Source organism: Dermacentor andersoni, chromosome 3, assembly GCF_023375885.2.
Source record: "Dermacentor andersoni chromosome 3, qqDerAnde1_hic_scaffold, whole genome shotgun sequence".
Classification (NCBI taxonomy): Eukaryota; Metazoa; Arthropoda; class Arachnida; order Ixodida; family Ixodidae; genus Dermacentor; species Dermacentor andersoni.
This window is the reverse complement of record NC_092816.1, coordinates 79,127,455-79,142,961: the sequence shown is the minus strand read 5'-3', so window position 1 is coordinate 79,142,961 and position 15,507 is coordinate 79,127,455. Positions and strand designations below refer to the sequence as shown.

The 15,507-nt window shown below is 46.1% G+C and overlaps 1 protein-coding gene and 1 long non-coding RNA gene across 3 annotated transcripts in view; one reads left to right on the top strand and one right to left on the bottom strand.

Annotated features, from left to right (window-relative positions):
- Positions 1-15,507, top strand: part of LOC140216737 (uncharacterized) — a 39,480-nt gene that overhangs the window by 14,428 nt on the left and 9,545 nt on the right. The gene's annotated exons all lie outside the window — the stretch shown is intronic.
- LOC126544303 (uncharacterized) overlaps positions 647-15,507 on the bottom strand; it is a 42,243-nt gene continuing 27,382 nt past the window's right edge. For both annotated transcript variants that reach the window (XM_050191567.2, XM_055061398.1), the window contains exons 15-18: positions 14,751-14,829; positions 11,065-11,138; positions 2,690-2,767; positions 647-937 (exon numbers count right to left, since the gene is read on the bottom strand). In XM_050191567.2, coding sequence (XP_050047524.1) covers positions 821-937; positions 2,690-2,767; positions 11,065-11,138; positions 14,751-14,829 — 348 coding nt within the window. In that variant the 3' untranslated portion in view covers positions 647-820. The remainder of the gene's footprint in view (positions 938-2,689; positions 2,768-11,064; positions 11,139-14,750; positions 14,830-15,507) is intronic.

Genomic DNA, 15,507 nt, shown 5'->3' with positions numbered 1-15,507 from the left:
GCCAGGTCGGTCCCACAGAAACGTTCTACACTTCTTCCTGCTCCTCGCCTCCTCTCAGCCAATTAGATAAGAAACATCAGCCAAGGTAGCCAATTCTATTCGCTTTAGAAGCAAACAAAAGCGACCTCCTATAAACACGGACAGCGTTTGATTGGGCTGTCGAAACAACGGTGCTGATCCCCGCCCGATGCTTGCGTTGGCGGTTACGTAAACTTGACGTCAGAAGATTGGAATAAAAGCAGATGGGAATAGTTTTGCGTTATAGGGCCATAACGTCCCTTGTTAATTTCAAGTTTGACATTTGCGAGTCGGTGACCTTTTCTTTTCGCACTTTTATAGTAGCTTATGGAACATATTCGCTGGCGTAAGTTGAAACCGGTTAGCGCAACACAGCGTTAATTGGAGATCGGAGGGAAAGGCCTTCATCCTGCATTGGACTTAAAGTAGGTTCGTGATGATGATGATGCTGATGATGATGATAATGGAAAATATTTTGTGGTCTATAAACCAGCTTCTGTAGTTTACAAACAATGCTCCGCAAAGTCAATCTTTGACTCGGTAGTCAGCGCAGGGTCTTTTGTCATCTTTCATGTCCCGTCTTCATAGTTGTTGGCGCTTATTTCTGCATGCAGTAATGAACCCTTCAGAAGTTTTTTTATGTATTTTATTTCCCTTTTGTTACTGTTTCGTGCATACCAGAAACTGGTTTGGTTGCAGGGGTCACGCTCAGCCGTTCAATGTGCAGTCAAGTGATTTTATCTTACTCGTGTACTCCCTCATTCTTGTTTTGAGATACACATGCGGGGCACAGTTGCCATGCTCAAAGCTTGATATAGAAGCTGTTTTTGGAGTACCGGCATTGGCCGCCGTCGCATTCACCGATGTGGTACGTTCTCCTGTTTTGAAAGTAACTGAATGAGCCCCGCGTGTAGCGCAGCTGTGAGGAAATAAAAGGATAAAGCTGATTAGCATAGGGCCATATTACAACATAAATATATTCAAATATTTGTGTGGTATAGAACTATGTGCGCATCTTTGATGCGATGATGTTCAAAAATTTGTCACATTCTTTTGAAATATACGCGTTAAATTTTTAGAAGACTTGCCTTCACATTACTAAATTCCGGTCATCGTTTATTACAGGGTGTCTCTACAAAGACCTTAGGTAATATTTAAAAATAGCTGTTTTAAAATAAAAGGACCCTTCCTTCGGAGACATGCCGTCAGTGGTGGTGACAATGGGGCGACGGATGGTGGGGCAAGCACCCAGTCAAGCTGCAGCTTAGCAACATTTTATGCTTGTCCTAGCATTCTTCTGTTTTTGTACAAAATAAATGATGAAATAGATTGACTTCACATGTTACTTAGTGCTCATTAACAAATATCTATTGATTACATTTAAGACATTTAGTTTCAGCGGGCTCCTCGTAATCGAGAATGGTAATGAGCTCTCCGTGCAAATCATTTCCGCTTTTGGATCAAGAAAAAAGTCACTTTCGCCCGAAAAGCGAGGCATCGATTTCAATAGCAAATTAGCAGATAGCTACCTGAAGTAAGGATAGTAGCTTTATCGGTCGCATAGTTTTGTAAATATTCGCTCACTAACCAAATTAATAAACACGGTGTCGCGTGCGCACTGGTAAACATGTACACATCTCGCTCGATGACCGCGGAAACTGCCTGTGAAAACGCCACTGGTAAACATGTACACATCTCGCTCGATGACCGCGGAAACTGCCTGTGAAAACGCCACTGGTAAACATGTACACATCTCGCTCGATGACCGCGGAAACTGCCTGTGAAAACGCCACTGGTAAACATGTACACATCTCGCTCGATGACCGCGGAAACTGCCTGTGAAAACGCCACTGGTAAACATGTACACATCTCGCTCGATGACCGCGGAAACTGCCTGTGAAAACGCCACTGGTAAACATGTACACATCTCGCTCGATGACCGCGGAAACTGCCTGTGAAAACGCCACTGGTAAACATGTACACATCTCGCTCGATGACCGCGGAAACTGCCTGTGAAAACGCCACTGGTAAACATGTACACATCTCGCTCGATGACCGCGGAAACTGCCTGTGAAAACGCCACTGGTAAACATGTACACATCTCGCTCGATGACCGCGGAAACTGCCTGTGAAAACGCCACTGGTAAACATGTACACATCTCGCTCGATGACCGCGGAAACTGCCTGTGAAAACGCTCGACTAAGGAATCACGGCCGCGGCAACGAGCGAATTTACCTTCCTGCATGTCTCGCTTCAACGCGAATGAAACGTCGAAAGCGCAGCAAATGCGCAGCTACCAGCTCTATGCGCAGTCTGCAAATATCGCAGATAGCGTTGAAGATGAGGACCGCGCGGGCGCGCACTTTGGCCACGTCGCAGATCGCTTTCAAGATACGGCGCCCGCACGGCCGCACCGTAAGCAGCAGCCACCAAAGCAGCAGCATTATTTTTAACTTCTCAGAAGTCTTACTTTACTATAACTCTTTGGCTGCGGTTGCTCTGGATATGTACGAATCGCTGCTTTCAACATGAATCCCAAGCTCGAAGAAAGTTCTTTCCATTCTCCAAAGCGCTGCCCAATCACAACGGCACTTCTCACCACAAAAGTAGATGCCTTAGTATTTCTGTATTTTTTAAACCTGTTAAAATCCTTGTAGCAGTGGTACTTACGAAGCACAGTGTCCCATTGGGGCGGTCTTCGGTCTCGTAGCGTCGGCATGTGGCGCGGCAGCCAGCAGCCACCGTCAGCTGAAATAAATTTGTAGGTTGGTGTTATGGCTGAAAGGTTTTCCAGAAAAAATGAGTGAACATCTGTACATAATGGTTTTCAACCCTCCGAATTCGGATATCGTATCGAAATTGAGCGAAAGAAAGCGCAAATATATTTTATTTCGACGAAAAGTGCAGCAGCGGACACGCCCAGCTCGCGCGTCTCGTTTCCGCCTGTGATTGGTCGGGCGCCTCGTGACGTCAACACTAGTAACCGACTGTTGCCGCTACACATGAAGCGCGGTGCCAGGTAGTTTGGTGCTGTTTTTCTGAGACGGTAATGGAAAATTTAGAGAGACTGCGTTTTTCTGAGGAGTTCGGCGTTACTCCCTACATGTACGAGCCGATTGCGAAGAGCCGGCCTCTCGAAGAAGCAAACGATGCTGGTGCGAGCAGTGCTTTCGACGCGAACGAAAGCAAAGTCTTGGGATCTCCTCGTGTTGGAAATGCTCTTTGGTGAGTATGTTTTTTGCAAAGCGATCTAGTGATCTCGCCGATCTTTCGCCGATCTAGTGAGCTCGTTCCCGGTCAAACAACTGTAGTGTTGTGTTCCTGCATGCCTCCTCGTGGAACGTAAGCGGGGATGCGATCGTCGGCATTTGTGCGCTGTCCAAAGCTGTCTGCAATCTACAAAGACGGTTTAAACGCGTGAAAAGCTTCCCGGTTCATGCAGTACGTGTAGTGACCTTCATCTTTTGACTACCACGTTGACTACCACTCACGTTGATTACCACTCACGTTGATTACCACTCACGTTGATTACCACTCACGTTGACTACCACGCACGTTGACTACCACTCTACATAGACGCAGACGCACCAACAAAGGAATGCAGGGTCGATCGAAGCAGATTACGATGGCACGCACGCAGAAACAAGCGCGGTCAGGCACGGTCGCGGACACTGCGAAGGAACGAAACACTAGAGTTGACGTCACAACACCGCTGTTCCCGGTCTCCGCTCGCATCGTCAGCGTCAGCAGCAGCGCGCGGCATTCGACGGGGGGCGGAGCTACAGCGCAATTTCAACCGACGATTACGTCGCTCCTAATTGAAAAAAAAAACCTAATTTTACCTACATGGTTTATAAGGTTCCCGCATCCGTATATGAGCGTCTTATTGAATTCGACAGACTCTTCAGCTTCCCTTTAAGACCAACGCGTTGTCGCTGGCTGAACTGCAGCACGGCTCGATCTCCTCTCCCTCACATGAAAGGATTAAAGCATCTACAGTCATGAGCAATCTGAGCGGGGCCACCGAGTTTGTTTTGAAGGAACTGTTACTCGTGATGAATGGATTCGTACCTGATATCTTAATATGTAGCAGTATAGTTTCCCAAATGATAATTTAGTCTAAGTGAACGCTTGTACTCAAAGTACGTGTACCTATAGTCTCTGCTGAGACAGTACGATCAGACAACCTGCTAACGGCAATATGAATGTTCTCTTTCATATTGCTCGACAGACTACTTATACAGAGGGTATGTCTTTGCTGGAACCATACAAGCCCTTACATCACGTTATATCAAACAACCGAATATGCACGGCACGTAATTGTCGTGATTACATGTAAAGTGACCCCTACTGAAGCGCAAGCTACTGCAATTCTAATTATTCACCTGTACAAACATTTTCATCAGGCGAGGAGGAAAGGACGCGTGGCGAGCCTTTCCTCCTCTCCTGCTTGTGCGAGCCGGCGCGGCGTTGGTCGAATGCATTGCCGTCGCGCGCTGCTGAACGACCCGAGGTGGTTTTTGGTCGTTCTCCGAGAAACTTACGCGATGTCAGTTCATACGAAGTAGTCAGGAAACACCTTTCAGCGCAGCGCTAACTACAGTACGCGCAAATATCTCTTGGCTGCGAAAACATAAAATGTGCATCATCAGCCGCGGTCTGTGTGCGTGTTGTGAACTATTTTGGCTGTATCGGTTTTCGCTCGACGTAGACATTGCCAGCGTGAATTGGAAAACCTTCTCACTATCTGATCGCTTGGCATGAAAGTTAAAATGTAACAGTACATGTTTGTGCACGGCCGACCTAATTCAGTACCGAAACATCTAAGGGTCAGTCGTTATTAAATAAAATGCGCAAACCACCGCCATCGTTTTCACTTATTTCATGTCTAGTAGAACTGAAATCACCATACTACGCCAGCATCAGCCTTCTGTGTGAGGCCCATGGCGTTGCTCAACACAGCGATCACTGCGGTTGGTAAACGAGCATGACACATATATGCTAGCTTGTGCTTCGGCGTTGCCTTTTTGCCTTCGTAGGCAGTAATCCGCCAGGGGCATCGCATAAAAAGAATGCGATGGCTATTTGTGAGGACTCAGTTTCCTAAAATGGTTTAGCTTTGAGTATGGCACAAACAATAATGAAAACAAAAACGTTTTCCACCATCTTCTCTCGCAAAAAAAAAAAAAGCAGACGGAAAACACTGGCTTATGTCACAATAAGCCAGCGCATGGTCCATCCGGGTATTTGGACAATGCGCTGTATATAATTAGCATATCTACAACCCAGCATCTACCACTGCCTCAGACGCTTGCCCAGTGTGCAGCTCGACTACTCGAGAAGTGTGATTCACACTGTGCGGTATACTGCTATTACTAACCAAAAGAATTTTATTCGTGGGCGCAAACCTCGTCCTACAGACAAGGTAGTCGCGCAATGTACCTACAGATAACAACTTGAGCACTTCTCAAAAGTAGACAAAACAACTTACTCCGCAGCAGAACGCTACCAACCCTGTGAGGATCGCCATATGTTTCGTAACTACTCTTTGGTGTTAAACCACTTCTTTAGAATTACAGTAAGAAGGCTGCAGTAAGGTCACGTTAGGGAAAACAAATTTCAGAATTACACAATTGATCTGCGAGGCTGATTGCAGGCTCAAACACGCGCGCACACGTCAAGGTGGGTTCTCTGCACGCCAGCAGAAGCTCCGGTCATGCTGACTTAAGTTACTTCAGTACGCCTTCCAGGACCATTCCCCACGTAGAAGACACCATGTGCTATTAAGACCACGTAATCGTAAAATAAAGAAAAACCACCAGAAACTGCCGCCGAGCGTATACCATGGCACGCAAGACTGATCGCTTGCCTAAGCCAGCATTCCGACTGCTTACGCAATATGACGGCGCCCATTACAAATTGGTCTGTACTAAATTTCTTACGTCGAAACCAATGATGATGTGACAAAATTATGATAGCGTTGGCCGATCGTTCTTTCGTCTAAATGAATACAAGTGCTCTCTTATTGTAGTCGGAAGAAAGACACCAAGTTCCACACAAGAATAAGACACGCCAGCTCTCATTTGGTTAATGTTTATATTGTGAGGCAGATATAGTGCTGTTCGTAGCTGTACGTAGGTGTTATATATACAGGGTGTTTCAGCGAGCACCTTGAAAAATCTTTAAAAGTTGCCTGTGGCAGATATCACAGTTCTAGTTCATGAGCTGGGGGTCTACTCGAAGCGACAGACAATACTTGCAAAAAAAAAAATTAGCTGCAAAATCGACTAATTAACAAGTATTCAACCATTAACTTTGTAGCTCATTATCTTATGACCCATATTGCAATTTACAAATTCTAGCAGTGGACATCGCAAGGCGGATCCACTTGGAACGAATTCCCAGGACGACACCAGTTTGGAGATATAAATTCCCGAAGTTTGTGGAGAAATGCATTGGCATTTCAGTTACTTGTATGCTTCAGTGCATGAAACGACGTTTTGTTAACAAATTAACTGGAAAGGAATGACCAGCGAATCTATGTATGTGGGCCCCTTAATGGGTAACTGCACCTTCGCCGCGGGTGAGCCCGGCATTGCACTATCTTCGGAATCTTTGCTACCCGTGGACACGATAGTGGGGGAAGTAGCCCATAACAGCTTCGGTGTAAAAATTCCAGGACGTCGGCGTATAGGGATGATAACCATGCTGCACGAGTAAGTTTCATTCACGATTTCGATACTGCTGCAACCGCTAAGGCTGAAAGTGATTCTGTCAATATATCAATGACTTCGTAAAATGAATTGCTTGTTGTCAACTTGACCAAGCAGGTCATGTGGAAAAGTGAAATTTTTGTCCAGTCGGCAATGAATCTTTTTTGGGGTACTTAAACACCATAAGTCACAATAAGGTCTAGGAACAAAACGGTAGACGTCTCAGACCTGAAGCGCGTGTACTTTTGTTCTAGCCCAGAGGCGCTCGTCTTATTGCCATCCTTAGAAACTACGAGTTAAGCGGTAGAGAAAGAATAGCCCTCTGACTCTCGGCAAATGGTGATAAATTTCGTATTTACATGAGAAAGTGGCTCAATGCCGAAGGCTCGCAGCTCTCCTTGACTCTGCAATTCACAAAACGAAATCTTCGAATAGAGTTTAGGCATGGAACTCGTTGCTGGCTTTTATATTCCCGCTATGTCCTTCTCTACTACCGACTAGAAATCTAGACGTGCCATCGATTCCTCACGGATAAATTTGGCAGCCGTATATAAACACTTGCTGCTGTATAAGCTCGCCTATCGTTTGTGATAACGAGTTGACTGGCATAAGCCTTTCAATTGTTCGGTGTTTGTCGTGTAATGCACTCATATCTTCTTTGCGCATTCTTTGTGTGTTCGTTGCTCCACGTTGACATGCCGTTCTTGCTCCACGTTTAAAAGAAGAAACAAGTGGATACGACAAAATGTTTAAAAGTGCTTCAAGGTCGGATCACTTGTCTTTATCGTCCGTAAATGAAGCTCAATGCAATATAAGCTGTGTGTTGTGCGTACAGCCCCCATCACGGCTTTCTAAAGCGAGAGAGAGTTGCCCTGCTGACAGCCCTTCTTGAGGAAGGCGGAAAGATAAAATTTCTTCTGAGCATGTGCTGTCAGGTGGACAGGGCATCGCTACTAGAGGTCATAGCCGCGTGCCTTGCACAACTCCCCTTACTGTTGATTTTGCCCCGAATGCGCGAGCGTATGCTTTGTTGTCGCCGCGCCGTCAAGAGTTTCGATAGCATACCGCTTCCTCGCTTAGTACACGGCCTATAGAGGCGCTACTGATGGCCACATGGCGGGCGCTTTCGAAATCAGGCTCGGGATTAAGTAGCAGACGAGAACACCTTGAAGCAAAAAGGTTTGAAATTCGTAGCTGCGATATTCCTTTCTTATTTCTTTTTTTTTGGGGGGGGGTGCTAGAGCGCTATTTCAGCAGTGACAGCTGCAGCATAGGTGCGGGCCTCTATGAGAGCTGAAATGTGCACGATGTTACCGGAGTTTAGGACAACCCCGGAGTTTACCGGAGTTCAGGGCGCGCCGCAGACAAGCACAACGAAGCTCAGTTATACGAAGTGGAGCTCGCGTTAAGTAGTCGCTTCGTTTTCTTGAATAAATGCGATGCCTGGATCATTTTTCTTTAATGCCACCTTTACTGTAATTCTTTTTCTGTGCCTTGATATTAGGCACTCGTCGCTGGTGGAGACTTATATCTTACCCACCGTGGTTGCTCAGTGGCTATGGTGTTAGGCTGCTGAGCACGAGGTCGCGGGATCGAATCCCGGTCACGGCGGCCGCATTTCGATGGGGGCGAAATGCGAAAACACCCCTGTACTTAGATTAAGATGCACGTTAAAGAACCCCAGGTGGTCGAAATTTCCGGAGTCCTCCACTACGGCGTGCCTCATAATCAGAAAGTGGTTTTGGCACGTAAAATTTAAAACAAAAACAAACAAAAAAAAAGACATATATCTCAACTGACTCCACACGGTGAGATAGCTGCACACATTGCAGTGATCTTGCTACCCGTGAATACACGTGACATCGGTGAATAAGTGCCCTCAAAGTCGTCTCAAGAACACTCATTCTGATTTTTTTTTATGAAAGTGTGTACACCAGGAAAGAAAGTCACCAAACGCCGAGCACAATAAGAACGCGTGTTAGACCTGCGCTGCTGATGCAATAGGGCAGCGTACGTCGACGGACTGCCTTAAGCGCTGCAGTTCTCGCTGTTTCATATTCCCTATAGCCAACTGCTTGGAAACCTACAAAGCTAAAGACCTTCCAGATTCTTCTTTCTTTAATGTTAAAGAAGAGAGAAGCGTCACGATAGATTTAAATGTGGAGCAGCGCCAGCAACGCAGATTGGCGTTGGCGGCAAGCTCAGCTTTAGCCCTTTTCGGTGTAGACATTGCACTCCTACATCCCAAAAGATAATAAATACTATTCATTTAAGTAGAAAATGAAGTACACACGCAAAACGGCTCTTAGAAAACAAACCACTCTGCGTGGTAAGTTACCTCAGACAGTACAAAAGTGTTAAGACTTCACAAACATGATGCGAATTTTTGAGTGATAATCGAACAGAAATATCATATGCAAGCAGCTAACGGCAATCTTCGCCCTGTGCTACCTTTATTCTAACATATTTCTCAAGCTACCACACTATCGAAGGTGTCCTCGAGTGAAAAGACTAAAGATGTTATAAAAGCAGTTGCCTGTAACCATTCCCACAGAACACAACGGGATGTAGACCCCTTACAAAGGAGGCGAGGCGAGAGCCTCGTACTGAATGAAGCAAGTACCAAAAGTTCAAGCTGCGCGAAGTCACGCATAAAATAGATTTTGAAAAACCGACTGCGTCACAGGTGGTGCGACGATTTAACAGGCCGCATAAAATCAACAAAAGCAATCCTTGAAAATAACAGCAGCTTTAAAAAACAACAGGATGCACTCGTACAGTCATGCACCCTAGCTAAAGCAACATGGTTCAAAAGCGGCACGTGGTAGCAGCACCAAGCGGCAGTCAGAGCCTGAGGATGCTGACTATATTTCGCATGCTGCACTGCGGAGAAATCCAACCAAAACATAGGTAGGCCATTCTCAATGTCGTCGTTTACCCGTGTACACAAAACGTCATACATTTATTACAGGGAACTGTGGTGCTACTGTCTACGGGAGCTACAAGCAGGCCAGTCAAGCCAGCATGGCAATGATGGGTAGCACATGGATTTGATTACACTTCGTCTTTCTGGCTATAAAATCGCTTTGTGACTTTGGAAAGTCATCATTATCGAGAAAGTACTGCGGCGTTATAAAAATATAAAAAAAAATACTTATTGAAGTGCTCGGATGGTGGCATTCGTACACAGGACCTCTAGAACAGAAACGCAATATTGAAACATTACGCCATGGACGCATAGACAAGCTCAACTACTGCATTTGGCAGCGATTATGCGTGCTTGCAGAGTCTTATTGCCATTTGTTTACAAAAGAGTACAAACTGCTTTGAAATTTAGGCCAATTTTCCCCCAGATAAAGTGAAGTCAACGAAGGCACATAACATCTGAAGCCCTAAGCACGAAGATTAGTCAAATATCTGTACTACCCATCAATCTGATGGAGGCTTAACGATCGTAGTGCCAGAGTTCCATCTAGTAATTGTAGGAAACTATGCCCGTGTACACATGATCGAGTTTAACGAACACCGAGATAACAAAATAAATTATGAGAACAATACATTTCCCAGCGAACGACGATCAATCGCTGCCGTCCTGCCGCTGAGCCGTTGCTTCCGCTCATGAAGCCTAGCGGGCACTGATTAAAACCGTGTCGCTGGCAAATTTTTGCAGGTATTTGAGCTCCCCACCACGCAACAACTGTTCTTTGACATACCTTGAAGCTTTGGCCGCCACACACATGCGACGTGTGTTGCTTGTTTCGCTCCAAAGCCGTGAACGAAACAGAGCAACGTGAGCAGTCACGCAGAAACTTATACGGAGGCCGGCTGCCTTCCTTCCCGGGTTCACTTAGGAAAGCCGCCACCAGTGGCACGTCCGTCGGCGCGCATTATGCATATATTCAGCCGTGATGAGGGCTGTGTGTTTTGCATCTCCTATTTTTTTTTTTCGTGTACTCTGTTTATGTATGGTATCTAAATGTGTTACGTAAATAAATTCAGATGTGTCCATTTAGCACAGTTGTGCTTCTGAAGATACCACAGCAGCCATTTCTCAATAATTATGAGCCCGTATTCACAAAACGTTTTAACGTCAGTAAAGTTCACAAGAACAAAATCCGCGCAATAGTTGCAGCGAACATATTATTAGCGAAGGCCATCTTCCAGCCAGAAAACGTTCTTTCGAACAAAAACCTGTGTGAATTCGGTCGCTGATTTTTTTTCTCAAGGAAATAGACAGGTACGACGTCTTCCTCGCACTGATGAATTTTCACCGCCAGCTTACAAATATTCCTGCCGTGATAGAAGAATTCGTCGATCAATGCTGATACTCACCTCAGGAGTCACCTGCACGTCCTTAGTCTTGCACTCCTTTCTCTTAAATGTATGTTTAGGGGGCCTCTCTGGTGCTGCACGGTCAGAAAAATGAAAACACCATAGTAAAGTGTCTGAAGAATATATCCGGTTTTGCTTTATCACAAGTTAATATTGAGTCTGATAATAGTCCGTTGGACATTTCGGAACATATATGCTGCTAACTCTGTCAAGAAAGTAAATTCTGCGATTTTGCCTGCCAAAACCGCAATCTGATTATAAGGTGTGCCGTAGTCGGGGGCACCGGATCATGCTGCTGTAATCGGCCTTAAAAAAAAAAAAGCCGGTGTGCAGTGCGCATCTGCGTTCGCGTATTACTTGTCGGCATGAGAGATCGCTCTTTCTGACGCGCGCGCGTAATCGCGTCGCGAATTCTACGGGAATTCACGACGCGATTACACTTGGCCGCTGCCTGCCAAGTGTAGCTCAGCAGGGGCTCGCATGGAAAAGGCTCGCATTCAAGGCTCCTGGAAGGAGCGATCGCTCATGCCAACGAATAATACGCCAACGCAGATGCGCACTGCACACCGGAATCGGCGTCACGCGAGCTTTAGCGGCACGGTGCCAAGCTGCGTTGGCGTGCGGTTAAAATCCCGCTCGCGGAGGTGCATTACGTTTGCTCACCTCTGTACATAAAAATTAAATTATGGGGTTTTACGTGCCAAAACCACTTTCTGATTATGAGGCACGCCGTAGTGGAGGACCCGGGAAATTTCGACCACCTGGGGTTCTTCAACGTGCACCTCTAAATCTAAGTACACGGGTGTTTTCGCATTTCTGCACCTCTGTACATTGGGCTCGGTGCCATATAGCTTAATAACTATAATTCCGTCACTCATCACAGTGTTCGCAATCCGTGCAGGTAAGTCACGATTAATGTTGGTAAGGCACGAATTGGTGCAAGTAGTGCTCGAAAACCACGGACGACAGATTACCAGAGGCACATGTAGCTACGTTTTTCCTCGTTTTTCACGAGCTACATTCATCGAGGGATTTTAGCTGTAGCATTTGGTTGGTTTGGTTAAATTACATATTTCGATATGGTGCTTATTCTGCGTCACAAAACTGTCCTAGAGAGGAGGCAAGTTTATCGTAGTTATGCATACGAATTTTCTCAATTGCGATAAATCATTCGACGATCAACCCATTGGTCCTGAAGTATACAGTAACAGGTTACCGTGCACTATGTCGGATGTACAGATCAGGAGAAGCAGCGTGTCTGAAGGTTTAACTGTTCTGCAAACACGATTTCTTGTCTAGATGCAATGCTGCAGCCCTGCTTGAAGGGATGAATAAAACTACTCGCTATAGCGTAAAAAAAAAAGGTCACAGTTTCGCCAGAAAGGCGAAGCACCTATTGCGATAGCAAGTTAGTAGACGAAGTAGGAATAGTAGTTTTATCGGCTGCATAAACTTACAAATGTTTGCGTACTAACTAAATTAAGAAGCATGGTGTCACGGGCGCACAAGCAAGCATTAACTGATGTCGTTCGATGGCCGCGGGAACTCGCTGTCAAAACGCTGTAGTGAGGAAGCGCGGCGGCAGCAGCGAGTGGACTGGCCTTCGTGCTGCCTCTCATTACAAGGCGAACTAAGCGTTGAGTACACCTTGCGCACGAAGTTTTGAGCCCTGCGCGCACCTTGACTCTACTCAACGCAGTTCGTTTTGAAGATGGCGCCCGCGTGGCCGCGCCATGCACAGCAGCCGACGGCATAGAACGCGTCCCCTCCTCTCTCCTTACCCCGGTTCCTTGCGCGCGACGAAAGACGACACGCTTCCACGCCGCCCTTCTCCCTTGCGTGCGCGAGATCGAGTCACCATCGACGGCACAGCCGCGCAAGCATTCACTCGCACATAGAGCATACGGCGCGCAGCACCGATGTTATTGACTTGACACGAAACATCACGGCGACACCGACGGTGGTGACGCCGGCAGAAATGCGCCTGGAGGGTTCATATGTTTGCTTATGCAATAACACTGAAATCGTTCAGCTCGCAGGGCATGAAAGCGCAATTTTAGAACGTGAACGGAAATACAAGGGCAGTTCCACAGTGAAACTGCATATAGCTACCCTGCGGCGGTGGTCGATGTCCGTCCGTCTATGCGTCGCGTCCACACGAAAAAATGTTTGCCACCAGTTTCTGCCGAATGCTCTATAGCTCTCAATCTAATGTAAGTATCTTGGAAAAAATTACAATGAAATTGGCCCTTAAGACGACTCTATGATTACGCTGAATTTAACTTGCTTGTCTTAATTAGTTCGTTCACAGTTAAATTGTAAATGTTAAAGAACTTCTGTCTGTTGTCAATACATGCCCGTCTACGGAGGAAGCAAGGCTACAAAAAACGGCTGTAACTCTTGTTTTACCGAAACTATCCTTAAACAATTTAACTGACAATTAGCCGCTAGGAGGACTCTAACATTACGCTGAGTTTCATTTACTTTTCTTAATAAGGTAGTCCATAGTGACGTTGTAAATATTGAGGACTTCCAATATGCTGCCAATACATGGGGTTCTACGGGAGGGAAACCGACAGCCCCGTGTCTGTCCGCTAGAATAAAACTCTGTTTGGTGCAAGTTTCAATCAGCTAATTAACTAGGAGGTATGTGCAATCGCAAATTACAAACAAACGTGTTTTGTTTCGTGCACGCTTTTGAATGCACCCCGGTCAACGCATGTCGTCACTTGCTTCAAGGCTTGGTTCAACGGCAACCTGCGTACTATAGATACTGTTACCACCAGTGGACGTTGTGCGGTGCTGTTACGTCATAGTCACCTGGGTGAGTTTATGATAATAATAATAATAATAATAATAGCTCTATATACACAGATGCGTCGATTGAGATAAAAGCAGCACAGCTTCGCTACTCGCCCTTCTTCACAAAGTGGAAGGGCTGGGTTTTTCTTTAAGAAAACGACGAAGTGTCCCTTTGTTTGCCTTTATCTGGTTGGAACATTGGAGATAGTAGGTCTCGTAACGCAGATTAGTCGATCAGAACAATTGATATGGTATCTTCGGATGCTCGTTTAGGAGTGCTCAAGACCACTCACGCGAGCAGCGTCGTCTTCGACTGGTCGGAAGACAGCGCACGCGTTGCGTTCGGCTAGTTCTTTTTCATCGCTCTCCTCCTGCTGCGTCCAGCGATCTCAGGCGCTCCTACCCCTGGCGTCCGAGCAGTTGTCGAGACTGTGAGAGCATATCCCACTACCTTATGCTAACCGCTGTTCACGGCAGTCCGTCGTAGCCACTGCCTGCTAGCTAGGCGTCTCAACGGATAGTTTCCCCACCTGCGTGTCCACGCCTTCCCGGCGGGCGCATCGGTGGGAACACTGGGATCTTTCGTAGGGCAAAATCAGGTAGTTGCTGTAGCAACGTGACTTCGCCTCTGTCATGTCCTCCACTGAGAGCGTCACGCGTTCGGCTTGCGTGCTTGTCCTCTGCGACCGAGTTCGAGGAACGCCGGATATGCCCGACCCTGATTCGGAAGACGGAGGCGACCAGTCGAAGACACCCGTAATAGATACTAAAAGCGGGTGAAGTAAGTTGCAGTAAATTTAACTGAAATATATTTCCTGCCGTTTCGATTTTCGATTCTCTTCTTGCTTTCTAAAGCACACCACGCAATATAAAACTGTCCTTACGCCGTTCTTGACATGTGCCGCCCATGCAGACTCCGACTTTCTGCAACATGTAGCCTTCGAAACCAAAGGAATAGGCCAACTGAAAAAGAAAGCGACAAAGTAGTGAAATAACCGTAACATACATTGGTTGATTTATTTATTGATTACCTGAATGATCGCGTATTGATCCATCGAGCTTAATATCCCAAATCAGCACCTCGGCTACCCGTAGCGGCAGGCTTCGAATGACCTTTAACTAAGTGACGAACATAAATTCAAGCACGTTAGCTTACTTTCGCGTCAGCGCACCATCGCAATGCGGCCGCATTCGTTTGAAATCAAACCAGCAGTAGTCGGGCTTAGTATATAGCAGCACGCTGCAACCCCTGAGACGAGCCTGGTGCTTATTTGAAACTATAATTATCCTGAATGCTCAAGCAGTTTATTTATTTATTTATTTATTTATTTATTTATTTATTTATTTATTTGAGATGCTGTCAAGGCCCGACCAATTACAGAGAGGAGTGGGGAATGAGACTACATATATTTGCAGTATATGTTAACAAGAAAACTGATGTATAGCAGTGCTTAATTAATTGAAATCTGGGGTTAGAGCGATGGATGGGCAGGAAGGCGGTTACGCTCAACGCTTGTTCTAGGTGTGGATGATTGACTGAAAGGATTCGTACGTCACTGTTGTACGCCAACACTGAGGATGTGCTCTAACAGGGTTAAAATGTAATTAGGTTGATTAGGAAGAATGTCTTTCAAAGAAAAC